Genomic DNA, 27673 nt, shown 5'->3' with positions numbered 1-27673 from the left:
TCTGTAATTTCCACAATTTTGTACTGTAATGTTTTACTGTCCAGTTAAGAGCCTGTAATTACACCTCAAATGTCATCATTAATCAGAGAATATGACACATTTTTTTATTTTTTAAATAATTGCTTGAAAACAACTCTCTTCGGAAGTTATGGATCATAACAGCCTAAGAATTAAAAACTGATAAATATTTATTTTAAATCTTTTTAGATTATTGCTAAAATAACTGCATAAGTCGGGGATTGTGCAATCTAATTTGGTGGTAATAAAATGTAGTAATACTCAGCTGTCAAATAAAAATCCCTAGATTTGGAAGTGCAGTTTACGTAATATTATGGATAAAATATTGCTCTTAATCAGATTTTCTTTGGCTCTTGTTTGAGTAAATTAGCATTTTTTTTAACAGGGAATGTAAATAACGATGGCGTAGCCTTCTGATAAAAACTTTATTAAGTTTAAATTTGTTTAATTTATAAAAACATAACGTAATAGTAACAAATATTGATAACTTTACGTTTATTTACAAATACTATAATGATCACTGTACATTTTTACAGCTCAATTTTCTATAAACATTTTGCACCACAATTTCGTACTAAAAAATAACACGAATACGAATAAAGAAAAAAGATGTCGAAACTGACCGATAATGTACCCCTAAAACATTGCATTAAACGTAATAATCAACAAACATATTGAATGGAAACAAATAATTAACAAAGTCTTTGAAAATAACATTAAAAACACGTTAGCAAAATGATTGTGTAAACGCTATCACATTTTTCAAAACAAAGAGGAATCGCCTCGTAAGAAAAGTATTCGATGTTATCAAGAAGTGTAAAACGTTACGAAAAATAATTAGTTTCCTTTGGTATGTTTATTTAGCGATGTTGGGTTTTGTGGTGCCTTGTGCTGAGCGAATAAATAAAATCGGTTATGTATTAATCGAAATTAATGAAAAAGGCTTGTGTGCTACGAATACGCTTACTTAAAATCAGTTCTCAATGATTAATAACAATAATCATGCTTACAGGTAATTTCACTTTAGTCGAACTTTACGTCATTCGTTTTTATTCTATCACAGCTTATAAGAGCCATCCGCCGGAAGTCAGCTTGCCTTCAAGATTTCGGAATGTTTGGTCATGTTCGAAGAGAAAATATTAACGTTTAATACTAGAAGAAATTTCGTCTCGATTCAAGCAAAAATTCCTTTGGAGGACAAAGTTATCAGACTAACACGTTTCACCTAACATGAAACAGACCCAAGTTGAGGACAATGAGTTGTGGTAAATTCATAATTTTTTGGAGTCCTTCTGTGGTAATTCCGGTGCAACCATACAAGTCTATGCATTTTAGTCGCAACAAAGATTCCGCGATGGTCGTTAGTCCTTTGTCTGTTATCCTGCTGCACTGTCCGATGTTGAGGGTTTCCATGTCGTGAAGAGTATTCGCGATTTTACTCAGTCCCTCGTCCGAAATTTGACACGCACTTAACGATAAACTTCTTAAATTGAAAAGTCCTTGGGAAATGTGCACTAGAGCTTGATCGGCAATTTTGTCACAAAACGACACGTCTAACGAGGATATCCTGGAGCCGCCCTCGGCCAGATACGCCATTCCCGTATCGGAGATGTTATCACACGAACGCAAATTCAACTCGCGCAAATTGCTCATTTTGGCTAGGTACTTGAGGCCGCTGTCCGTGATGCTCACACAGAAGCTGAGGTTGATGGATTTGAGGGATGTGAGTCCGGTGGCGTGTTTAAGCGCTTCGTCCGACAGTTTTTGGCAGTCTTGCAGCCCCAGGTACTCGAGGGAGCGGTTGCCGGACGCCAGCTGCTTGATACCCTCGTCGCCGACTTGCCAGCACGACCGCAGATTCAGTCTTTTCAGCTTTTTCAGTCCCCACGCTATGGAGACGAGGCCCGAGTTCGTCACGTGACAGCACCCTCCCAGCTCTAGGACTTCCAGATTCTTGAGACACTGCGCAATCCTCGCCAGAGAGGTGTCGGTGACTTGTTTGCATAAGGATAGGTTGAGTTCGGAGAGGAAAGGCGCGTCCGCCACGAAGGCGTGCGCGATCCCCACGTCCCCCACGTTGTAACAACCGCTGAGGTTGAGCGCCTCCAGGTTGGGAATACCTTGCACGACGTCGCGCAGCGACTTCCGCAGAGATAACACCTGCACTCTCTTGATGCCGCGCTTGACCAGCGACGCGAAGAGCGACGGGTTGGCGCGTCGGAGGTGCAGCTTGGCTTCCACACCGCGCCACACCGACTTGTGGTAGGCGGCGTCGCGCCACGCGGTGCACACCTGCGCCACGCGGCCCTTATCCCGCACGTCCAAGTACCCGAAGATGATGGCCAAGATCTCCGGATAAAGACACGAGATGTGCGTCTTGCCATGGTCGCGGTCCTCTTCTTCGTGGGGCCTTTGCAGCGCGTGGAGGTCTTGGACGGGGCTGTGGAAATGTTGGGGTTGGTGCAGCCGCTGGTACGGCTGGTACCTGTGATGGTGATGACGAAGGAGCGCCGCCGTCGACAATAGAGGAACTGGTAACTCGGTGAACATAACTTGGGTCGGGTCCTCCATCATAGTTGAAACCACTATTTGCACATTACGTGCGTTTCGGCGACGACACTTGCACACACTTACTTCTGCGACGGCTCATTTCAAACTGGCGAGTGTAGCGTTCGTATGGTGAGGTTGTCTGCCTTTTCTTGCTATTGGTCGAAGTGCGCACCACGTGATGTGCCAACGTCGTATCGATTCGGTTGCTCACGGCGGCATTTTTAAGTTTCACGAGGCTACTTGCCCCCTCTTCCATGGGGGCGGTTTTCAGGGGACGGTGGGAGCTGCCTTCTATTTTTCAGACACATCGAAATTCGGCTTACATGTAGGCACACGCACTCGACAACCATCCAACAAAACGAAAAAATACACTTTTTTTCTACCCAAAAAACCCAAATCACCAACCCCATGGCGAGACACGAAAAATCAAATCCAATTCCAACCAAACAATGCGCGATTTTTCTTTAGTTCATGTTTTCAACTCGAAGGAACTGCCTTTTGTAAACATTGCTCCAAAGGTATTGTTTTTAGTTTGTTTTTCAAATACAAACTTTTTACAAAACAAATAAAACAGCAATGTTGAAATGTAAATATTGATTTGTATTGGAGAAAAAGAGATGGAAGTACATTCGCAGGAACGGAGCTATTCTCTTGAAAATTCAAGAGGATAGAGTTGAATGAAACTCTGTTTTTCCTTCGGCGTTTTCTGCAAACTCGAAATACTTTTTGTTTTAAAAATATAAATATAAATATCTCAGAAGTGCACATTTACATGTGGCCAGCTATAAAAACAGCTAATTTGTTTTCAGCGCTAAATACGTGTCAGGTAAATTAAAATTGAAAGTACTGCACGGACTTAAAAAAGCCACAAAGTCCCATATGTGCAAAAATGCAAAGCAAAAATGACGCTGCTATGTACGCCTTAAAAGTAGAATACCTGCAGCAGGAATCTATAAATGACCAATCAATTTACCTCCGATTAAAAATTGTGAAAATACGGCAATTAAATTTGAAGTAGTTTCCATCCGCAAACATTTTTTTAATGAATTGAATTTCAACAAAAATTGAAGTACAATAAAACTTATAAATTGTGAAGCAATAAACTGAATAATTGTGTATAAATACCGTGATCTAATGATTCTTGATTAACAAATAACGTTATAAATAAAAAGTGATGGAATTGTTTAAAATGTGTCATATGAGACGCGCTCCAAATTTGGAAAAAATATTTCAAAACTGAAAAAAAAATCCTAAATAACGGATTTTCGTGTTTAATGTATTTTAACTAAACTTTGACTAAAAAAAGATCTTCCCTTAAGAAATTTTTATTTCAATAATTTAGCGGTTCCCCAAATTTTCTATCTCGATAAAAATAAATTCCTTAAAACGATCTTAGCGCCCTCTACTAGGAAAAAGATAAAGATTTTGATAAAGAAATCTATTTGAGCAGTTTTAAAAGAGTTGATTGGAGATGTCGCTCCAATCGCTGTACTGTTGATTTTGCAGAGTTCTGTATCAACTGCAGAGAGATGCGGTAGAGGGAGGCAGCTCCTACAAAACCATTTTTTAAATTATGATTATGTTTCTGTTATAAAACCAAAAAAAATGCACAGGGAACCACAATTCACAGTTTGCTGCGTTGAAGATTTTTTTCTTTAGAATTCCCCCCTTGAATGCTAATAAAAGAGAGGGTTTTTAATTCAGTGTCCTACATTTTAGAGGGCTACTTTTATGTCCTGCAGCCTTCGTGAAATTGCGCACTTTCAGACCATAGGCGTGTTATTTTGATTAAAATGAAGAAATATTCCACCTGACAGAAAGAACTTTATTTCTGGTTATATTTCTTTTATACGATTCCGAATTCCAAAGATATCCGTGTCCTATTCCCGCTGTGAAACAAAGAGGCAACGTTCATAAAAATAAAAAAGCATAATAATTGTCTTCTTGGCGTGAAGAAGCGATTTTCCCAGCAGTTTGCTGTCAAACCCGCTCTCCTCGAAACGAATCAATTATAAAAATTCCCGAAAGTGATTTTTTCACCTCTACCTCCGCCACTGTCTTCCGGCGATACTCTGTTATTACAGGGGCTATTTAGAGACCCAGGTGCTCCTTTGTCGGCCAAATCCTGATCGTATTTTTTGTGGGCACTGTAATCCGGTAGTATGAAATAAAATATTCTTTGACAATAAAAAACGCATTAGTTTCTCGATGCAATAAAACAATAAACGTTTTTCAGGTGAACGGTAATAACTCCATAAATCTAACATTTCCTTGTGCGTGGGCGTGTAAGAAGAAAAGGTTTTCACATAAAAATGTTATGTAGACAGTACAATAAACTTCATTGCTTTTGGCGTTTACAAGAATCTCTTGGAATAATTAATTGACGGTAAAATACTATTAGCGCCTGGATTCATAGTGAATGATCATTGATTAAAATAAAAAAATAATTTCTAAGCTAAAGGCGCTTATTTGTTTTGCTACAACAGTTATATTTCTTCCACTTCTTCGTCCTGTTCGCTTCAATTAGCTGCGATGTGTTAAATGTCCGAAGAGAAATCTCGCGAATATACATAATGGAATGAAATGTGTGTAATAACTCCGTCGCATCCTGCATTTGCTTATTTATTCAACTGATTAAAGCTTCCCTATTAATTTTCCTGATTAGTGTTTAATACCTTGGCAAACAGAGAGCAAAAAATGAAGATTTATGACACTTGTAAGCACAAAATTATTTTAACTTCATTTTCGTCCTGAAATCCCAACTATTGCAACTATTTTGTATATAGGAATGAACACCTGGAGAATGCTTTAAAAATGCTGTCTTCGGATTTATAGATCTAGTTAGAAGCAAGCATGTGTGAACCTTTTAGTCCAACAGGATAAATGGCGGCTCTTTGATCGCGTTCGTAATATTTGGATTATCTTTACAGAAATCTGGACTTACTGCGAAATGAATGTGTTCTTTTAAACGAATTTAATGCTAAAGTAGTTACACACATTTTTAGCATTACAAGACAAAATATGGTCATCTTAAGGTATATAAAACATAAATTTAGAATCAGATAGGATAATGCAACAAGTTTATAAATAAAGTAATAACCTGTACGACCATGGCAGTAACACTGGAAAATACCACAGGAGTGAAGATGCAAAATCATAAAGCGTGATAGTTAATGTTTGCATACGTCTTCTCTATTCAGGCTAAACATAAATCTTATTTCAATTAACGAGAAATTTAACAGGACATTTTTGAATTTTATTTTCTAATGTAAAACTTGTTTATTAGAGAGTTTTACTGTACCATCTGCAAGTTCAGATCTGATGGTGGCTTTGCCTGTTATGCTAACTCTTGAAGCATTGAGATTAAATATTAATTTATAGAGGTAGGTAGCGAAATGTCATGTCGACATGATTCTCACCACAGTTCTGAATGTTAGAATAAGATAACACTGCCGCCAACATTAAGAGACAACTATATAGAAATTTAGATTCTTTGGTCCTTTCAGTTCTTTTGTTGTCGCTTCTTTTTAATTTGTGAAAACTTTAATTTCTTACAATTTTCTACAAATTTTATTTGAAAAAAAAAAATGACCTTCCAAATTTAGATATCAGAGAGTGAGTTCTAATAAACAAAAGCGCGAGAAAAACAGTGGCAAAAACGCCATTTTTCTATCTGTCGTAGTTTCCGAGATATACAGCACCGATATTTTCAAATCTCTAGCGACTACCTAAAAATTCAAACGGTCATAACTCAATTATTTGTTGACGTACGGTAAAAATTCGCCCAGTTTTGAATTCCGCGCAAAATTCTGCGTTAAATCAGTACAAATAACTTGAGTTTGCTTGAGAAATAAACGAACGACTAAAAACCGTTTTAAAGAGGTCTTTTTGTGGTAATTTTCAATAATTTCTTTCAAGGTAAAAACGACTTTGAGTTCTACACCAATCGATTTCGTGAAAAATCGACCATGAAACTTTAGGTATTTCAGGTCAAATTCTAAAGGAAAAAAAGCTCGAGAAAAACAATGGCGCAAACCGTTTCTTCTTATCTGTAGTAGTTTTCGATCTTTAAAAATTTGAAAAATGAAAATCAACTATCCGAATTTTTAATCGGTCATAATTCAGTTATCTGTTGTCGAATGTGAACTTCAAGCTCAGATTTGAAATCTGCGCAAAATTCTGCCTAAAGTGAGCTATAATAACGCAAGTTTAGCCCCAACACAAACAAGATATCAACCGCAAAAGTTTGACATCCTTCCTAGTTTTAGTCATAAATGTTTTTGTACAAATCAAATTTTCGACTTCCAAAAAATCTGAGAATGAATTCTTAGCTATAAAATTGCGATAAAAACGATTACGATAACTTTCCATTTGTTGTAGTTTACGAGATATAAAGCACCAATACTTTCAAACCTTGAAAAATTTGGTTCTCTAACAACTACCTAAAAATTCAAACGACCATAACTCAATTATTTGTTAACATACGGTAAAAATTCGACCAATTTTGGATTTCACGTTCTGCGTTAAATAAGTAACTTGAGGTTGTTTCTCAAATAAGCGAGACATTGATCAAAATCTGTTTTCAAAAGATCTTTAGGTCAAATAGCTTCCGAGTAGCGCACAAAAAAACAAAAAATTGAAAATTTTTCATTAAGTCGAAATTTTTTTTCAGAAAAAAAATCGACCATAAAATTTTGTATTTTTAAAGACAAATTCTAAAAGAAAAAACATGAAAAAAACGATTGCGCAAACCGTTTCTTTTTATCTTTTGTAGTTTCGAAGAAATGTAGCAAAATTTGAAAAATAAAAATCAACTATCCTAAACTTTAATCGGCCATAACTCGGTTCTTAGTTGTACGTGGATTTTGAGCCCGGATTTGGAATCTGTGCGAACTTCTGCGTAAAATGAGTACCCTATAACTGAAGCTTGCAATGAAAATAAGCCAGATATCTACCGAAATAAGTTTACACAGTTTTTGACATAAAATTTTTGAAATCCGGAAAATGTTAGAACAAATTCTCGAAAAAAAAAGCGAGAAAAACGGTAGCAAACATGGTATCTTTCCATCTGTTGTAGTTCTGGAGATATGAACATAACAATCCCAACATCCCAGAGCTGACAACATTAGAAAAAAAGAAGGCCTAAGACTTTCATTACCCCAGTTTTTTATTTTAGTATAAATGTATGCCAGTGTAAAATATTGCATGTTATTGTCTAACATCTTTTTTAAAATTTGAATCAAATTTCCAAGGACCTCTGACCTCTTAGTCTACTTCACACATTTCTCATCTCTACAAATTTGGCCATTTTCAGTCACAGAAAGCCCACATATTTTTACAAAAAAATCAAAATTTGAGTCTCTCTTTCCTGTTGGGTAACCCCAGAAACCCTTACCTCCCCGAACATAACAGCTAATTTGATATGAGTCTTTATCCCGCATATAATTATAGAAAAGGGTGATGGACAGGGCTGCTAAAGGGCGACAACAAATATCGACATCCTCACGAGAGCAAGCAGGACAACAGCAAAGCTCCAACCACTCTTTTGAAACTGGACGTAGGTACGGCTCTTTATTCGTCGTTGCATTCTCATTCAGTTCACGGCGGTTGTTAGTCGAAAGCAGTGTATAGACGGTCTCTTTGATGATCAGTGATTAGACTCGCGCTTGACATTAAAGGGGCTCGCGCTTTCGGCAACTTTACTTTTTCGGGACGATGTTAAGAAATATGTGAAAAAGAAGTAACGAAGAAAGAAAATTGTGGGAATGGTTGGTGACAGTGATGTTATGTGACTGTAAGTTTCGACTTTTGTGAGTTTTTTGAGCGGTCTTTGGGTTTAACGGGTATTGTGTTACCGTTAAGGGTTTTTTGTTTCAAAGTAAAGCGGGGGGCGTTTGACAAACAAAGGCATTTTCGGGGAACGACAAAGACACTACAGGTACCTAAAGCAGAAAGTTGAAAACTTGTACCTTTTTCATTAACAAATCAGTTAAATTATCCCAAAAATTGCAAGTTTAAGTTTAAATGTAATTTTCCGGGTGGATGAAAATTAAACAGACCGATTAGATCAGTGATTGATCTTTCCGGACTGTTTATGACAACAATAAAAAACAATACAAATCTACACTACTAAATCATTTTTCAAATTATCAAAGCTTGTCTGTTCAAACTGTCATAATTAATTATATAAAAATTAATGACAATAATTTTCATTTCTTAAAATTTTCTTAGTTGTCAAGAAAAACGGTAAAAAATTTACAGCGTCCGTATATAAAATTGTGCTATTTTGGCACGCAACTTCTGTCAAATATAAATTTTGACATTTTTGCACTGTCATGAGATGCATAAACTCAATGCATATAAATTAATGCTTAACCTCAAACTGCCAAAAGAGACGTTTTGAGATGACAAGCAAAACTACCAACAAAAGCCAAATTCCAAAGCCTGCGTGGTCCAATTTAATCAAGTTCGTCAATACTTTTTCTACGAATTTAAATTTCTTGCCATGAGCCATAATAAGTCATGAGATTTCCGTTAGAAGGGAGCGGATATAATTTCATCTTTAGGGTTATTAACTGTATCAAATTAGAAAATTATTCACGAGAAGGGAATTTTCTTTTTTAGGGTGAACCAAAAATTTTGTATTAAAATTACTCTTAAAATTCGAATGCCATAGGTAATAATAAAATTTGGAGATTTTATTATTGCATGAATCATGATTTTAACGTTAAAACAAAGAAATTTGCGGATTGTGATAATTAAAAAAAAATTAAAAAATAAAAATAAAAAACAAACAAAAATTATAAAATTTAGATAATTTTCTTTTATTAAGACCTGTAAATACAACAATTTTAACGATATGCCAATATGATAGTGTCAAATTAAAAGTTTATAAAACACATGAAAGACATTTAAGAAGTTTTTTTAATTCGAATTAAAAATATGTAAGATTTTATGTTAAAACCTACAAAATTTGGGAAAGTGCGACTTTTGACTTGCTTATTACGTGCACTAAATTACAAAATTGTAGAGCAATCGAGACAAATTTTAAAAATTTTCTTTCCGACGATGAACTCGGCGATTCTAAATCATTGCTTGCTAATAAAACTGTTTATTTTTCAAGTTATTAATAATTACAATCTGTTAGATATTTATTTTCCTAATAAAAATTCCTCTTGTTGGTTATTGGCTGTTAATACAAGAATTAATTACTTTTTTAGATGCAAAAAGCTTATGATTCTCGCTAATTACGTCAATACATATTTCTTTTACAATTAAATAGAAAGTGCGGCATTTTTAAGAGGTCTTGCAATGTTAATTACGAAAGTAATCAGTTACTCATACTTTTCCCTTTTCTTGCAACAGATGTGCAAAAACAAAAATTGTTTAAAAGTTTGAACTTGGTTTTACAAAAATCTCAAGCAATTTACATGGACCATAAATACAGTATAGCTAAAATTAACTGCTTTTTCTTTGTAAACAAAAAGAATGAATATTCATACATTTAGCGTCGCTTTACGGATGATAAACCTCCGTTAATGCACTTTAAAAACAATAAATATCCGACATGAAAACCTCGAAAATTCAGGAAGTGTTAATTGATCGAAAAACTGTACATTTTGGGAAGAATGCACATGTAATTTTTCATAAAAATATGTAATGGAATGAGTTCACTGGGTCAATGATAAACAAAAGGAAATATTTTTTGTGCTAGACTCCGTTAGGACGCAACTAATTAAAAGTCGGAACTTTTGACTTGTAAAAATGAATATTAACAGCTTGTTTGGAAAAATAACGGGTTAGAGAAACGGGATAGTAGTTTTACAGACAAAAGTGGAAAAAAAGACCGAAGAAGATTTATAGAGCACGTAACGATGGGGGAACAGTAATCATTAGAAAGTGAAATTGAGCCTGACGAATATTTGGGGTCCGCGCGTGATTTTTAAAGCTAAAACGAATCCACGTTTTCCGCTTTATGAAAACTTAGATTTCTCTTTTCTCCTCAAAGTATTTTTATTGTATTTTTACACCATTTCCAACGCACCTATTAGGAGACCACCATAGAATCTCAATGCAATAGCGGTAGTATTGTCACGTTGGCCGAAAAATCAAAAGTCTCGCTTGTAACAATAACAATTTTATTGTGCACTATGAACACTCTCGTACTTCACAATTACAACACTTTTCAGGATTTCCAAATACTAGACTATCTCTTGACTATCCCCAATCCTATCACTACTCCCCTATATACAGATATTCCCCTACCACTAGCCTAATGCTGGAGCGCTGCGAGAATATTCGGGAGTTCCGCGTATGAATAAGAATTATTCCACGAATCGCTCGCTCTAGAGCAGAGCGGAACGTTCCAGCGCTGGCGCTCGAAGCTTCCAGAATCTTCTCGTAACACTGCCCCCCTCTTAGTTCTGATCGTCCCGATCAGACCAAACAGATGATTCTCCGTGATATTTACAAAGTCTATTTAGATGAACCACTTCCATCTTTGAACGGGCGCTGCGTTGGATCCGATACACCACGTCGTTGATCCGCTTGATCACCTTATACGGTCCCTCCCATGTAGGTGTCAACTTCGGAGATAGGCCCTTCTTCCGTTGGAAGTTAAATAACCACACCAACTCTCCCTCGTTGAATCCTTCACGATTAGCCGTCACATTATACCTGGGCCGTATTCTGTTGTCAGCTAACTTCATCCTCTGTCGCATATGATGATGTGTTCCCAAGAGGGTCTCACCATTCGTCTTTGGAAAAGGCCCGGGCACATTCGTGGCAATTCTCTCAATCGGAACTCTCATGTTGTAGAACGGCATACCACCTTCCGTTCGCGTTCGAGGTCTTTTACTTGCCCCACAACCCGTACATCTCCTGCACCATCGTTCAACATCTTCACGACAGCCAATCCAGTAATACCGTTCTCGAATCTTGCTCAACGTTTTGTTCACTCCGAAATGAGCGCCTGATGTCCCGTCATGGGCCTCTCTGAGGACTCGGGAAACTCTACTCCTGGGTACTAGTAACTGCGAGGTTATCTTCTTCCCATCTGCGCTTTCCCATGCCCTTTTCAGCACTCCATTTTCTACTAGGAGGGAGTCCCATTGCGCCCACAACGCTTTCAACTCTGGACTTCTTTTCGAGATATCTTTCCAACACGGCCTTCCGTTACCCGCTTCCTTCCACTCCAGCAGTGGCCCAATCCGTTGGTCTGCTTGTTGATCCCTTCGAAGGTTCCCAGCAGTCCAATCATCATCACAGCCCATGACTATCCTGTTTACTCGTATTGGTCCTTCGAACTTCGAGTATTGCTTGCAGTCATTGGAAAGTCTACGAGAGAGTGCGTCATCATTATTGCGTTGCCTTCTCGTCGGTTTCGACTTGTTGACGGACTTCACGGTTTTCTTTGATGTCTGAGAGGCGTTCTGGCCGTTCCCGAGAACAACTCTGCAGCCACGTTCAAAATGACCTGATTTGCCCCAACGAAAGCAGGTCTGGCTAGTTCGTTGTTCCTGAGACTTCAGTAACTTCCTGAGCTCCTTGAGGATGTCATTCAGGTCCGTATTTGTGGTTGTGGCCATAGACGTTGTCTCTTCTTTATCAACGGCTCGGATTTGTTGGCAGTCGGGAACATTTACAGAATACTTCAAAACGGCCTCCATCTCCAACGCGCACACCAAAGCTTCTTTTGCGGTGTTGTATCTGCCAACACGCACGATCCTCTGTAACTCCGGATCCCGAATACCTTGCAGGAACGTATCCATGGTCATTCGTTCGACAAAATTTTCCGGCGCCGAAGGATAGGCCAGCAAAATAAGTCGTTTAACACTTGCCGCAAATTCCTGCAGCGATTCTCCAACCCTCTGCCGACGAGTCTTGAGCTCCCAGGCATATACTCGCTGAAGGTGTTGGTCCCCAAATCTATCTTCCAACGTTGCCACCAATTGGTCGTAGCGCTCCCTGTCTCGATCTGGAATGGTCTTTAACAAGTCGAGAGCTGCACCTCTCAATGAGACTATCAAGAATGACGATTTTTCTTCTTCCGACCATCCGTTGTGTCTAGCTGCAACTTCAAATTGCAGTTTATAGCTGTCGAATGAAGTCGACCCATCGTAAGTCGGAGGTTTCATTTCTTTCGTTGTGGTCAGGCCGGTCCTATTTGGAACTTGACGTCTTAAGCGCAGTAACTCGTCTTCCACTTGCTGTTTAAATCGCTCCAAATCTTTCACTTCCTCTTTGACGCCTTGTAGTTCTCCCTCAACGCCTCCTAACCGCTCTGTTACCTCTTTTTGAATTTCGTCGACTTTAACCATAATAGTTACGTTCATGTTTTGTTCCATATCTTTAAGTTGGTTCAAGATTTCTGCATTCTCTCTTTGTCTTCTTTCTTCCTCTTCTAGTTTTTCTCTTTGTCTTCTTTCTTCCTCTTCTAGTTTCTCTCTTTGTCTTCTTTCTTCCTCTTCTAGTTTCTCTCTTTGTCTTCTTTCTTCTGTTTCATGTTTTTCATTTTGTCTTCGTTCTTCTTCTTCCAGCTTTTCTCTTTGTCTTTTTTCTTCTAAATTCGTAATCAATTTTTGTTGTGTGTCCATTTTCGCCATCATCGAAGCCATCAATTCTTGCAGCGCCTCCATTTCTGCGGCTTGCTGTCTGGTTTGAACAGGCATAAAAATTGTCCACAATCAAGTAACAATGTCACAGTCCGGTAATGTCACGAATTTTCCGATCGAAAATTCCAGAATTTTCTCGATCACAATGCTGGACGGGATCCCACTTCTGACACCAGTTGTCACGTTGGCCGAAAAATCAAAAGTCTCGCTTGTAACAATAACAATTTTATTGTGCACTATGAACACTCTCGTACTTCACAATTACAACACTTTTCAGGATTTCCAAATACTAGACTATCTCTTGACTATCCCCAATCCTATCACTACTCCCCTATATACAGATATTCCCCTACCACTAGCCTAATGCTGGAGCGCTGCGAGAATATTCGGGAGTTCCGCGTATGAATAAGAATTATTCCACGAATCGCTCGCTCTAGAGCAGAGCGGAACGTTCCAGCGCTGGCGCTCGAAGCTTCCAGAATCTTCTCGTAACAGTATATTGACTTAACATCGCTCTAATAAGCGACTTCTTAGGACTCGCGACAATTAACGTAACTTTTATGGAAACTTCATAACAGCAAATGTCAAACAATAAACATTATCGCAATCTCTGTCTATGAAATATAAATCCCACGGTATTTTATCGCCTAATTATGATTAAACGAGAATGTTGCCGATTTCCAGACCCAGAATTAGACTGTCTTATAATTCGTTTTCGGATGATTTATTACCATTTAAATTGACAGTAAAAGCGGGCATTTTTACGAGTATTTACAAGGAAATACAATACGTTATAAAGTGCAGGGAGTTGAAAGGAGCACTGCCAATTGCCATTAAATATGGCGGAGGCATGTATGTGTTGATCTTTAATTACAAAAAGACGGAAATGTTTCCATTAGAAACTAAGAAAGTATTAAAGTTGTTTAAATAAATAATCACTTCGTCACGATAAAATTTACAGAAAACAATTTCATTTCAAATGAAAATCTATTCAGAATATTGAAAACGAGCTACGTACTTAAAATTTTACTTTGTAATTTCTTCGCATCTGAACGGAGAGTCGTGCGATATTTTCAAGATTGCATTTCGAGTTACGTGAAATTATTAAGTCATGTGGTGCTGACTTTCAGTAAAATTGCTAAGAAATAGTTTTAAAACACTTTCGGTTACATTAATTCACTTAAAAAATATTTGCACGTCTGCAATTTTGGAATTAGATTTGATTATGACATTGAGAGAAAGTGTTGTTTTCAGGTTATCAAGTTTCCAATTCCCCAAATGTCTATTAAATTCTTGAAATGTAAAATTTTGTAAAGTTTAAAGAAGCGGTTTTTTTAATTCTCAAATTTTCTCAATTATAAAATAATCAAATTTTTAGATAGATTTACATATAAAACGATCTTGGGCTCTTTTGGCTTCTCAGTTTCTCCGTTTTTTGGCCTTTGTAGATTGAAATTAATCATAATCAGACAATAAATAAGTAATGTCAAAAACGACATATTGAAACAGATGTCAGGGATGTCCACAATTGTCATTAAATTCAAGCCGAAAATGAGTTTGCAACTTTTGGAAATGTTGGCTTAGTTTCTCTTTTTTTTTGAAAACTGGACCTGCTGGACGATAAATTTTCCTCGAACGCAGGTGATTATTGCCTCTTTAGAAGATAAGATTAATTTTAAATAAACCTTTTAAAGAAAAGGGTGTCGTCTGCAATGCTAAATCAATCTTTACCACTTCAGTGATATTGATTTTACATTTTATTAAAATCCGTTCCCAAATAACAAAGATATTAGGCTCGACAGTCTTGAATAGCCTATCCTGTATATAAATTTGTAAAAATAAAGTTATTAAACACAAAATTTAAAAAAATCCAAGAACAGATTTAAAAGACTCTAGAATTAGAATAGACAATAAGCAATCTCAGAAAAATGAATATCTAAACGCCTGAAAAATCTAAAAATTTAACTGATTTGCTTAGAGACTAAAACGTTTAAAGTTTTGGTAAAAGTTTCTTGAACTAATTAGGATCCTTCTGACAGCTCTATCAAGTTACGATAATTTTAATCAAAGTGTGAAAAAACTCAGAAATGTAGGAAATATAAATCTGACATTGACGAAACCAGGCATTCCAGAAAAAACCGCCTTAATAAATCGTCCTTTAGCGGTTTATTTTCAAGCTTAGACGAACACTAATTAAAATGCACTAAACATTAAGTAAAAAACGTAAAATAAATTTCAGTTTCTACCTACATTTTGATCTAAAGATAAGACAAATGCCCATAAACGTTAGATCCGTATTTTTATGAGTATCTTGCGGTTATTACAATTTTTATAAACCACAGTCCCACGCTATAATTTCTACTAATTACCACAAAAACGATACGAAAACAGTTTTGTCGCATTTAAATAAACACAATAATTACCTAATTTTTCCAAGCGACTTGTTCTTAATTATTATAATTCTCGTTATTACGGTGAAAAAACCAGTAGTTGACTTTTTCGCAAATAATTGCTTTTGCCAGCTGTAGAATGATATAAATCTATTAGTATACAGAACAAAATATCTTAATTACGAGATAATGAACGACCCAAATAATGATTGTAGACATGAGAAAAGGGCAAATTGTACCTACCAGGAAACATAAATCGTGTTAATTATGATTAACACGACTTGACAGGTATATTATGATATACATTTTGAATGTCTTGTCTGCACAGGATTCATTTCGTTTCCTTTCTCGCTTTTTCCCAGTGATCGAAAGCAAGGTGACAGCGATTGTTCTCATTTGATTTTTCCTGTTTATCTGTGCAGAACGGGTATAAAAAGTAGCCCAACTATTCCATTGGTGCGGAACGGGATGGTTGACAATGGTGACATTGATTGTTACAAATAGTTCCGATTAAGAGCTGTAATCGAATAATTATAGACGGAATACACAAACTGCTTAAATTAAGCAAAGTCTTTGTTGCGCCGAGAGCACGTTAATTAATGTTGCGTTCTTCGTCGATGTTTTTCACAGATTGACGGCTGATGGCTCGAGCTTAATGCATCATACAAATTGCTTCTTATTCCTCTAATAGCGGTAATGTTTTATTGGTTGTGTGTTTAACTCAACCACGCCATAAATTTCTTCCTAGATTTTCTCGACCATTTTTGTCAACACCCACGACGTTGTCGCTTGACACGTAGGAAATTAATTTAGATTTCATGGATGCAACGTTTCAACTTAATCTTTTTGTTTCAGAAACATGGAAGAGACATTTGGAAGGAAATCTAATGCGACGATGCGGTTTTTCTGCTATGTCGTGCTGAGCATCTTCTTTATAAATTCAACAGGAGCAGCACGGAGGTCGCCGATAAACGGCACATGGATGTAAGAGTCTGCTTATTGAAATTAATGAAAACGTTTAGATTTACGGTGCATGTTAAGTTGGCTTCATGTAGCTTCTAATCAATTATCCGTGAATGATTCTGGAAATTTATTATCCGTCTTCAGAGATTAAATCGGCAAAAAATGATATTTTCTGGCAGTAATTATTAAGACACCTGATATCTTGGAAATGGGGGCCAAAACTAATTATATGATATGCTCAAAAAATCTGATTTATTACACTCAACATGATGTGAGAACCTGACACTTAATGAGTTAAGACATTAACAGAACAAGCGGACAAAATGGAGAAGCGAAGATAACATAGCAAAAAGTCCAGGAAAAGTGACAAGAAATAAAGAACTTGAATGAAATTGGCTATATCCCGGATTTTTTTTATACGAATTCTCATTTTGTCGAATTTAAATCTTGCTGGTAGTCAATCCTCAAAACCACAATGTCCAGCTAATATTTCTATTCAATTTTATTTTAGACGATAAACAAGTTTCTATTAAGTAAATGTGTGATAATTAATTGTAATTAATTGCTCGTTTTTTATGATGATTTATAGTTTAATTAAACAATTAATGATTTATGGCAAATTAACACGACTGTTATTCAATGGCAAAAGAAAAAATAGAATTTTCAAATTCAGAAAAATAAGAGCCAAAATAACCGAACATAGTTTTCGAGATATATGAAACATCAATATTTCCTCCAAAATTTTGGCCCTCTGGCGACAACTCGAGTTTTCAATCGACCATAACTCAGTTATTTGTTGACGTAGAGAAATTTTGAGCACAGATTTGAATCCAGCGTAAAATTCTGCGTCAAATTAGCCCATATAACATAAGATTGTTTCACAAATAAACTAGATATTGACCGAATTAGGTTTTTAGAAGGTCTTTTTCGTGTCATTTTCAAGAAACTTTTTCGGGGTAAAAACGACATTTGTTGCGTTTGATTTCTATATCAGTTGAAAGAGCAACTCAAAGTCTATCATCTGATTAAATTTCAAACTGATAGAAGAAGTAGTTTACGAGAGCAACCAAAAAACAAAAAAAAAAATTTATAATTTTTTTTTCGAATATCTGAGAGCGGATTCAAAGCAACAAAAGCGCGATTTAAAAAATTATGACAAATTTAATTAACGAACTCTTAAATTTTTTACATTGGCTTAATTCTCTAGATTTAGGTACTTTATTTTTCATATCTGAAGCTTTCAACTGTTAATTTTGTAAATCCTTCCTCAGATGCGAGAATTTTTTTACAGATTCTCATGATCTTTCAAATACTAGAAATTCTTCAAGTTCTTAGGATTGTTTCTTCGTTATCTTCTTTAGTTTCATTTGTCAGATCTTTCAGTTTATTCTTTGTCCACTTCGTTAGATCGCAAGTACTTTCTTAATTATTTTAATATAGTAGATGTTATGCAAATATTATGCAGAACATGCAATTTCTTTGTAAAAAACTGAATTAAGTGATTTAAATTATTAAACCATAATAAAGCGTGATCCCAAGTGAATCAAATTTTTATAATGATCTAAGATGATAATAATAAATCAGCGGCAAACGATTCATAAATCAAATCTGTGATTTGATTATTGATTGATGATCGATTCCTTTAACACTTCGGATTGAAAACGACGAGGAACAATCAAAATTTCTTGTAGAAACGACAATCAATTTCTCGAAGTTTATGCTCAATGGGAAATTAAATTTTACAATGTCAACGCGAATTCCCAGACACACCTGGTCGCATTCCAAAAAAAGCATTTAGTAACAATTATTTATAAAGTAAATGCACCTGCATTTCGCTTTTTTGAACCAGTGACCGGCGAGTTTAATGTTAATATATCAGCGTTATAATAGCCGTCGAATCTAAAGCAATAAATTCAGAAACGAGGTCAATTGAGAGCAGCTCTTGAAATTTGTTAATACTCTTTCACGGTATCGCCTATTTGAACGCGGCTCTTAAACTTGAGGGTAGGAAATAACTTTTTCTGCAAATAAAGAAATGTAACGACTAAACCTGACAGCGGCGACTTTGAGATGTTATTAAAGTTGAAGCAATCCTTTCATGGTTTTATGATCGCTGATTTAGTTGAGAAGCGTTTATTGCGAGTTTGGGGCGGTGTTCAAGTTTTTCTCTTTTTCAGTCGTATGGGTGTGATGTTGGATGACAAAATGCAGCGGGACCAGGGTCCCCCGACCTGCGCCACTCTTCCCGGACTGAGTCCGGGGCAGATCCGGCTCTGTCAATTATACATGGACCATATGAATGCAGTTGCGTTGGGAGCCCGCCAGGCACTTTCCGAATGCAAACACCAATTTGAGAATCGCAGATGGAATTGCTCTTTGTTGAATGATGTAAACGTATTTGGTCCTGTTATAACCATCGGTAAGTTGTTTGTTTGTTTAAAAAAAGAAGCCACAACATGAATACAAACTCACTTAAGTAACACGAGTAGGTGATAATTAATTTTCGTAAGCACTTCATTAAGATAAACAAAAGTGAAGAGATTATGAAAGAACGACGAAATTGGCTCAGACTTTATGCATGCACATAAATCTCAATCCGGCAATGGTAATAAAATTCATATTATACGCCAATCCATCAACACCCTATGCAATTTATGTATAGATTGTTTCATTAAACGCAGATTTAGTCGGACGTGAAATGGAGATCAAAGCGCTGAAAATTACAATTTTTCTCGGTTCTGATTTATGAAAATTTTGCAATATTTTCTCCTAACAAACAAACGATAAATACCTAGAGCCACTGATTTAGTGCCCATCACAAGATTTTTTTGTCTCATGTATTTCTGCGGCTAGCTGTAAATATTTAAGTACCGACGTAAAGTGTGGGTTGTTAGAGATGTTGCTGAAACGCGTGAAGCTTTCATTAATAATACTTAACACGAAATTGTTGTTAACAGCACAATGTTTAAACAAGTTGTATTTCAAAGTCACTGTCGTATTTAATTAATTGTGGTTGGGGCGAGGCAGCTGAAAATGTTGAGAGCTGAAGAAGGAAATGTCAAGTTTTTTTAATTACTTCCACTTAAGTTATTTTTAATAAATCTGAAGTTGTCTTCTATTTTTCATTAGAGATTTGAAAAAAAGCGAATTTTAAATCAGACAGCCTCTCCTTAGAAAGTTTCGAATATAAAGAAGGTCCAAATGTCTCTCAGTCGTTTGTAACATTGTTGCTGCATCCTAATGAGAGCCGAGCTTTATGAATGTCCTGAAACCTTTTACGATAATATTGTAAATTTAATTGTGTAATAAAAAAGAGAAAATGAACAAGAAAAGTTGTCACACGAGACAATGGAACACTTAGGTTGAAAGTACCAGTTAAACGATCAAAGTGGTAACTGATAATTCCATAACAAAAAGTCTTTGCATTTCAAGTGGTAATTCTGACTTTTTTTAACGAAGTTGAAATTTCTCTTTTCATAAATTAAGAGCAGGGTCAGCCCTTGCCGTGTTCTAACAGTACCCTTTGAAAATGAAAAAGGTCTTTAATTTATCCTCAGGATGTAAACCGTTATACTGCTTTAATGAAGCAAACGTGCGCTTCTAATGCACAAAATAATGCACTGAAAGCTTCACCGTTTCAGATTCTTCACGCATGTACACAATGCAATGCTCAAGCAATTATCGAAGCGTTTTTTGTACATTCACGGGGTGGTCCATAATAACGCACTAGTCTCTACCTTGATTTTTCTCAACTCGTGTCAATGTGACAATTTTAGAATCGCCGCCACTGCCTCAATTCCTTACCACTGCTGTCAGCAGGAGTCCATATAGGGGGCTAGTGGGTGATTTGCATAATGACTCGTAACTAATCATCCAGTGGGCTGTGATTTGTTCAACGCATGATGCGATTAGTCGCTCCGCTTCTGTCATTTTTCTGTCTATTTGATCGTCTGAGGGTCAGTTATACAGCCTTTTATGTCCCCCTTTATGAGAAAAAAAATTTCAAGTACTTCCTTGTGATAAAATAAACTGTCAACTGGCTATACGCTAAGTAAAGATATCAAATATAAAAGTTACTTTATCGTTACACCACGTGACGTAGAATTTCTCCATTGTTTTGTGGTGCTTTGTTTCAGGATAAAATACGAGTTTTGGGTTTAAGGGTCGGATTATGTGACAACAATGACAAGTTTATAGATCATTATTTTGCTTCTTTAAGTTATTAAAAGAATATAAACGAAGGATGGTGTCGTTGAAAAGAATAAAACTGACAACAATGACATTAAAAAATTGAATCATATTAAGAAGACAAACGGTATCGCAGCACGCTTTCGAATTAAATTGTGTGATATCATTTTTCCAAAATGTCAAACTCCACGTTTTTTCAATCAAATAGTACTTTCGTGTCGGAATAATTTACGATCTCCAAATGTCACCGCAAGTATTTAGGTAAAGGCAGAAAATCGGCTTGAATTGTACGTATCTTGATTACCATGTAATGCATAATCATGCCTGCAACCTTTAAGAATTTATTTTACGAAGCATGTTCAGATGATTGTTGTGCGCGACTGCCCGTTATTATTTATGAACACTTGAAAAAATTAGTCACAATATAATTTTTGTGGCGTTAAACTTAGCAAAGCTACGTACAAGAGTCAAAAAAATTTTTGATCCATCCTCAAAATAAAAAATTCCAAAATTTGTCTCTGTTGCTGTATAGTTTTGCAATTTCGCAAAGTTAATAAGAAAGTCCAAGTTGGAAATCTTCCCCCCAAGTTACAGCCCTTAACACATTTTTCATGAGTTTTTGGTTCATCCTCAAAAAAAAATTAAAATTTGTTTCTTTTGCTCTATAATTTTGCAATTTGGCAGAGTTAATAAGCAAGCAAAAATTGGTAACATCCCCAAATATCATTGCTGTCGTGTGAAAATTACCAAAGTTGCAGCTCTTAACACTTTTTTCCAGGAGTTTTTGGTTTATCCTCAAAATAAAAAACTCAAAAATTTGTCTCATTTGCTCTATATTTTTATACTTTGGTAGAGTTAATAAGCAAGTTTAAGTTAGTAACTTGTCCAAATTTCATTAATGTGGCGTAAAAACTACCAGAGTTACAGGCCTTAATTAATAATTTACAACATGTTTGGTCCATCCTAAAAATCAAAAATTCTTAAATTTGTCTGTGTTGTTCTATAGTTCTGCAATTTCGCAATTTCGTTAATAAACAAGTCAAAGTTAATAAGCTCCCCAAATTTCGTTGGTGTGGCGTAAAAATTACCAAAGTTACAAGCCTCATTAAATAATTTAAAAATTTTTTATCTATCCTCAAAATAAAAAATTCTGAAATGTGTCTCTGTTGCTCTATTATTTGCAATTTGGCAGAGTTAATAACCCAGTCTAAATTAGTAACTTCCCCAAATTTCATTAAGGTGGCGGTAAAATTACAAGAGTTACAGACTTTATTTAATAATTTCGAAAACTTTTGGTCTATCCTCAAAATAAAAATTACACGATTTGTCTCTGTTGCTTTATAATTTTGTAATTTGACAGAATTAATAAAGCAAGTCTAAAGACAGAAAATCAGTTTGAATTATACGTATGTTGATTACCATGTAATGCATAATCATGCCTTTAACCTTTAAGAAATTATTTTACGAAGCATGTTCACATGATTGTTCTGCGCGACCCTCCATGCTAATAATTAATTATTATTTATGAACACTCGAAGAAATTTGTAAAAATATGATTTGTGTAACATAACACAATGAAATGGTAGCTTTGGCTTTGTAAAGAAACAATGGGCACGTTTTTCATGAGCACGCTGAAATTATCACACGCTCTTTAAATTAAGTTGTTTTAGATAAATTCGTTCCACGAACACATTTTGACACGTAAAAATTGTCTCTTTGTTTCAGCTAGTCGGGAATCAGCATTTGCACACGCATTAGCAGCTGCTGGCGTCTCATACGCGGTGTCAAGAGCTTGCAGAGACGGCCAGTTGTCGTCCTGTGGTTGTTCAAGAATGGGGCGTCCAAAGGATCTTCGCAAGGACTGGGTGTGGGGTGGCTGCGGCGATAATTTGGAGTACGGTTACAAGTAAGTGCAATAAAACTTGAAATAGACTTAGTTCCCGGTAATTTATGTTTAAATTAATTGTGTGGGGCAGTAGAGCATAAAGTTTTATCGCCAAAGTAAGTAGGTCTTATTTCAATTTTTTAGAGTCGTTCTGTATAAAGGTAACGGAACTTGATTGCGCTTATTACTTATCTTCAATTGGCATTGTTCGGTTTATGCAGATTGCAGCACAGAGACGGATTGGCAAGATTTGAAATTAGCCCTCGTTTGTGACTCACCCTGCTAATGTGGTTTTAATTTCTCGCCCGAATAACAACCTGCGCCACTGGTCGCTGAACCAGCGGTAATAATTCATAATCGAATTAAAGTACAGACGTTCGAGAAAATCTTTTCAGCTGGCTCGCGATTCGTTACAGTCGAACCTCCCTGTATAATAAATGTCATGACCACCCTAGACGATCTGTCATCCGAAAGCCGCATCGAATTTGTAATCCCTCAGTTGCATGCTAACCCGAACACGAGATAATACGTCCAGAATACAGATGATTATAGCATCATTGTATCATACAGACACAGATGCTTTTATGGCGTCGATTATGGTCATAAATCGCGCTTTCGTGCCCTACAACTTGCGTGTTTCTCAGACTAATGACTTTTATGTGTTTCAGGTTTACACAGAACTTTGTGGATGTTCGGGAAAAAGAACGGAAGTTTAAGAGAGGATCGAAAGAACAAGGCCGCAATTTGATGAATCTCCACAACAATGAGGCAGGGAGAAGAGTAAGTTGTCATAAATCAAGAAGTTGATTCTTGGAGACTGTGAAGTTATTAGTTTGACGGTTATGAATATTGCAGTTTTTGCTATTGATGATGCCTTTATTCAACACTTTAGCTGCGGAAAAAACTGGTAATTTTCCGGTTACGTTGTCGGGAACCTGTTTTGCATTTTGATTGCATTTTCGTTTTGGTAGCGTGATCATTTGTTCTTTTATTTACATTGATGTTAATAAATGCCAAGCCATTAATACGTGGCTATATTACTTACATCTTAATAATTCTTGCTTGAAATATGATAAAAACTCTGCTTCTTCACAATAAAACTACATTGTAATTCCACTGGGTACTTCAGCGTTTCTGAATTAATGGCTTCTTTGACATGGATCATTTTCTATGACTAAGTGCAGAATATGACTGTAAAACGCTGATTTTATAGCCATTCGCGGAAAAAAAATCGTAAAATGCCAAAGCAGCTACGGCTAAATCAAAGCTGTAATGGAGGAATAATGCCATATTTTGTTCTTGGGAGGTAAATAATTTCCGCTCGGGCAAACATACTTATGTCCTTTCTAAATCACATTACACATTATTAATATTACTTAAAAAAAATAGTAAAAATAAAATAGTTCTTTCTGTGGCTCTAAGCACGCATTTTTTGTCGGGATCGCCTCGAATTTATTCCACCAAAACTCATTATGCAGCTACCAAGAATTTCAATGAGAACACTACAAGAACATGGCCAATAAATGCAGAAAGTCGTCATAGTGCAATAGAATAATTGTTTATCTAAGCGATAGCGTGTTCCGAGTTGAAGCATCTCTTATACAACCAAGTCCAACGGAGGTTGTTCTCCAGCTAGAGCCATCGAGTGGCAATTATTTATTGCATCTGCAGATGTTATCTCGGATTTTATTTGCCCAGTTGCTTTGTAAATTATATTAATGCAGCACTCCTCTTAATTACCAATTTTTTGTTACAGGCCGTCATCAAAAAATCGAAAATCACTTGTAAGTGCCACGGGGTGTCGGGATCTTGCTCGCTGATAACGTGCTGGCAACAATTGGCCACGTTCAGGGAGATCGGTGAGTTTCAAAGAAATCTTAACATGATTTTCATCCCGTTTTATGGTCGGTAGTAAAATTAACGTGACAGGTGGATTTGCGTTTGTTTCGAAGTTTTGGGCGTTCGGAGACAGGTCATAGGTTACAACCTCTCCTACAAGTACCAGTTGTAGCCTGTGGCCGTAAATAATTATTCCTTTATAAAGCCAGTCGTGCTAGTCATTGTGTAGAATACTACTAAATTAAATGTAAATATTCCAATTGGGGCTATGACAAAAGACGTGCATTTGAAAAGGCGTTGTCCTGGAAGTGTAGGTATTGAATAATAATTTAAATTTTTCGGGTGTTTAATCTGTCGAACATCCATGATTTTGAAAGGAGAATTATCGAAATATTTAAATTTCTTTCTGAACTTGCGTGTTCGAGGATTAGCGTTGGGAAATGCACATTTTGTTCACATGCAAGGCGCGAATTGAATTTTAATTGTTTTGGTACTCAGGCCATCACTGCCATCCTCCAACGTAAAGATAGACGTACCTGGTAATTAGAAAAGAATTTTTCCCTGATAAAATCACCATAAACTCGTATTCTTGACTAAAACTCTATTATGACACTTCGAAAAATTCTCAATCAAGATAACACAACGAAACAGACATTTTTATGAGTGAAAGCTCCTTAACGACTCCACCTTATTCTTTAGATATTAATAAATTTATTAATTGATCTCCAGACGTTTCGTGATGAGCAAACACGTGTAGGTTGATTATTTATTTAATTTCTTTTCAATGAGACTCTAACAAATGCCTTTCGTAAGTTTTAATGGTTGCTTAATTGCTACTACTTTAAAATTTGTAGCTGCCCACACAGAAATGCTATCATTTTCGTGTTTCGTACGATAGAAACTGACGGACTTATCAGTTCATTAGAGGAGCTTCCATATTAAGTTATTCATTAAAAAGTATTGCTTTAATGTGATTATTTCTAGTGGTTCTCATTAATCGAGACGCTAAGTCGAAAAATTTTCTTGATGATAAGATCCACGAGATAATGCCTCATTGTCAGAGTTGATTAAATTCATGAGCTAGGCAAGGTACAGTGTGAAAGTGATAATTTTCTTGATGACAACTGATGGGAAATTATAAGATGGGACAAATAGAAGCATTGTTAAGATCGTGCGAAATGTATCCAAAGTGCCAACGTGTGAGGTCTTCACGAATTATAACAAAGGCAGTTTATCAAAGCAATCGTCCATGTAAAATATACAACGTCTTTATTTTAATTTGAATAAGGCGAGCGATCAGGTTACACGGAGATAATGTAGTTGTTGGTAATTTTTATCAAAAGCACTTGTCGTAATTGCAGTAAAAGTAAATATTGGTAATTTTGTAAATTAAGGGGTGTGAATAATTTAATTTCACACAATAGCAATTAACATTTATAGATTAACATAAGTTGAAACTTGAATGCCTCGATAAATAAAGTTTTTCCTTCGCAGAGCGTTTGATAAAATTGTTCTACAGATTACCATACAATACACAATCAAGTTTTAAACGTGCGGTCTGCAAAATGCTAACGTCGCTAATGAATTTTTGAGGTGAGTTAATTATTATTTTGGGTTAAAGCTGCTGTAAGCTTACTCCGGATGAGCCAACATGCTCGCAGTAAATCATATTAGACACATGCATTGTGTGTAAACAACCATTTACAACATGTAATTTCATTACGAGGCTTTGAACAAACGTTGACACTTAAGTGTTTAATGTGAGCTTTTGTTGTGCGCCGAGGGTGGCCCTCTTGAATGATAAGATGTCCACCCTGAAAAATTACTATAATTTTCATAATTATTAATCACGATTTGTGGTTGAGACGCCCTGTAATTTCACTGACATATCTGCCTTTATGATGCCCACATTTATCGTATAAATTACAACGCGCTGAATTATTACATGGTTTTGTTATTAGCCTCTGCAATTATGGTAATCTTATACCAAAAAGAAAAACGCACGAGAAGACTTAATCTTGCTCGATGATGAGCTGCCGTGCATTAGCGAATTGATGTATCAATAAAAAACTCCAACTTTTGTTTTATATTTCGCGTCCACCTGTCACGTGCTAAATCCGCTTTTTCTAAACTCCATTTTTCCCTTTAGGCGATTTCCTGCGGGACAAGTACGATGGCGCGACCGAAGTCCGCATCAACCGCCGCGGCCGCCTCCAGCTCCGAGACACGCGTTTCCGTGTTCCCACCGCCTACGACCTCGTCTACATGGAGGAGTCCCCCAATTACTGCATTCGCGATGAGCGCATGGGTTCTCTCGGTACCCAGGGCCGGACTTGCAACCGAACTTCTCAAGACCTGGATGGATGTAATCTTTTATGTTGTGGCCGAGGTTACAATACTCTCAAGTCCGTAATAAAAGAACGATGTGACTGCAAGTTCAAGTGGTGTTGTGAGGTTGAATGTAAGACGTGTGTTCATTCAGTAGACGTGCACACGTGCAAGTGATTTGTGTAAATAAAATTCTGTCGTGAGTGTCGTTGGTGGTGTTTGTTAGTACTTGAAGTAGTAGCACTGGAAGCAGTGATGGAAAAAAGGAGTTTTTTGTAAAATAATTTATTAGAGATGATGGAGATTGTATTAATTTATTAATTTGTTTGTTGAGTTTTTGTGTTGTTTAGTCCGAACGTCAAGTGGCACGATGTTGCTAATGTATTAAAAAATTAATATCAAAAGTACTTATGATTTTATAACTCGATGATTAAAGCGGTTGAGATTAAATAAACGCTCTTAGTTTTACTCTTGAACTTCATTAAGACATTTTGATTATTTTAATTGCAGCAGATGTGCTATACTTGGCGGACTTTTTCAGTATTCCCTATTCTATTTATTGATTTTGTAAATACACTTATATTAAGTAACAGATGTATTTAATACTATATTTTTATATTGTAGGTGTTTGTAATATGTTCCATGTAGAAACGAAGCTTTTAATTTAGAAGACTGTGTAATTAGATTTTTATAACAAAATAAAGAGTATAACAGCTTAACAGTGAATTTTCTTGCCACTCTTCACCATGAAGAAGTTTTTACAATAATTGCTTCGGAAGGAAAGTGGGTTGGTGCACCTGAGCGCTTGAGCAAGTGACAACACTGGTGTGCATTTAGGTTATAAACTTTACGTTTCGTAAAACAAATCACTCCATCATCTATAATACCTAAGGAGACAA

At 36.2% G+C, this 27673-nt stretch overlaps 2 protein-coding genes across 2 annotated transcripts; one reads left to right on the top strand and one right to left on the bottom strand.

Annotated features, from left to right (window-relative positions):
- Positions 1 to 428: 428 nt before the first annotated feature.
- Ppa (F-box and leucine rich repeat protein partner of paired) lies at positions 429 to 2592 on the bottom strand. Its single transcript, XM_088047743.1, has one exon. The coding sequence runs from the start codon at positions 2590 to 2592 to the stop codon at positions 1240 to 1242; it is 1353 nt and encodes a 450-aa protein (XP_087903869.1). The 3' UTR covers positions 429 to 1239.
- A 5628-nt stretch (positions 2593 to 8220) lies between these two features.
- LOC148181546 (protein Wnt-5b-like) lies at positions 8221 to 27493 on the top strand. The gene is made up of 7 exons (XM_088046925.1): positions 8221 to 8362; positions 16427 to 16555; positions 18712 to 18953; positions 22448 to 22628; positions 23276 to 23387; positions 24364 to 24466; positions 26596 to 27493. The coding sequence occupies exons 2-7, from the start codon at positions 16431 to 16433 to the stop codon at positions 26949 to 26951; spliced, it is 1119 nt and encodes a 372-aa protein (XP_087903051.1). The 5' UTR covers positions 8221 to 8362; positions 16427 to 16430; the 3' UTR covers positions 26952 to 27493.
- The last annotated feature ends 180 nt before the right edge of the window (positions 27494 to 27673 follow it).

Source organism: Gnatocerus cornutus, chromosome 1, assembly GCF_029298725.1.
Source record: "Gnatocerus cornutus isolate USDA-ARS CGAHR chromosome 1, icGnaCorn1.1, whole genome shotgun sequence".
Lineage (NCBI taxonomy): Eukaryota > Metazoa > Arthropoda > Insecta > Coleoptera > Tenebrionidae > Gnatocerus > Gnatocerus cornutus.
This window is presented reverse-complemented; position numbering and strand designations above follow the sequence as displayed.

Coding starts and splice junctions, on each gene's coding strand:
- Ppa (XM_088047743.1), bottom strand. CDS start 2,592: ATGATGGAGGACCCGACCCAAGTTATGTTCACCGAGTTACCAGTTCCT.
- LOC148181546 (XM_088046925.1), top strand. CDS start 16,431: ATGGAAGAGACATTTGGAAGGAAATCTAATGCGACGATGCGGTTTTTC. Junction 23,388..24,363: donor ACAATGAGGCAGGGAGAAGA/GTAAGTTGTCAT, acceptor TTTTTGTTACAG/GCCGTCATCAAAAAATCGAA. Junction 24,467..26,595: donor GGCCACGTTCAGGGAGATCG/GTGAGTTTCAAA, acceptor TTTTCCCTTTAG/GCGATTTCCTGCGGGACAAG.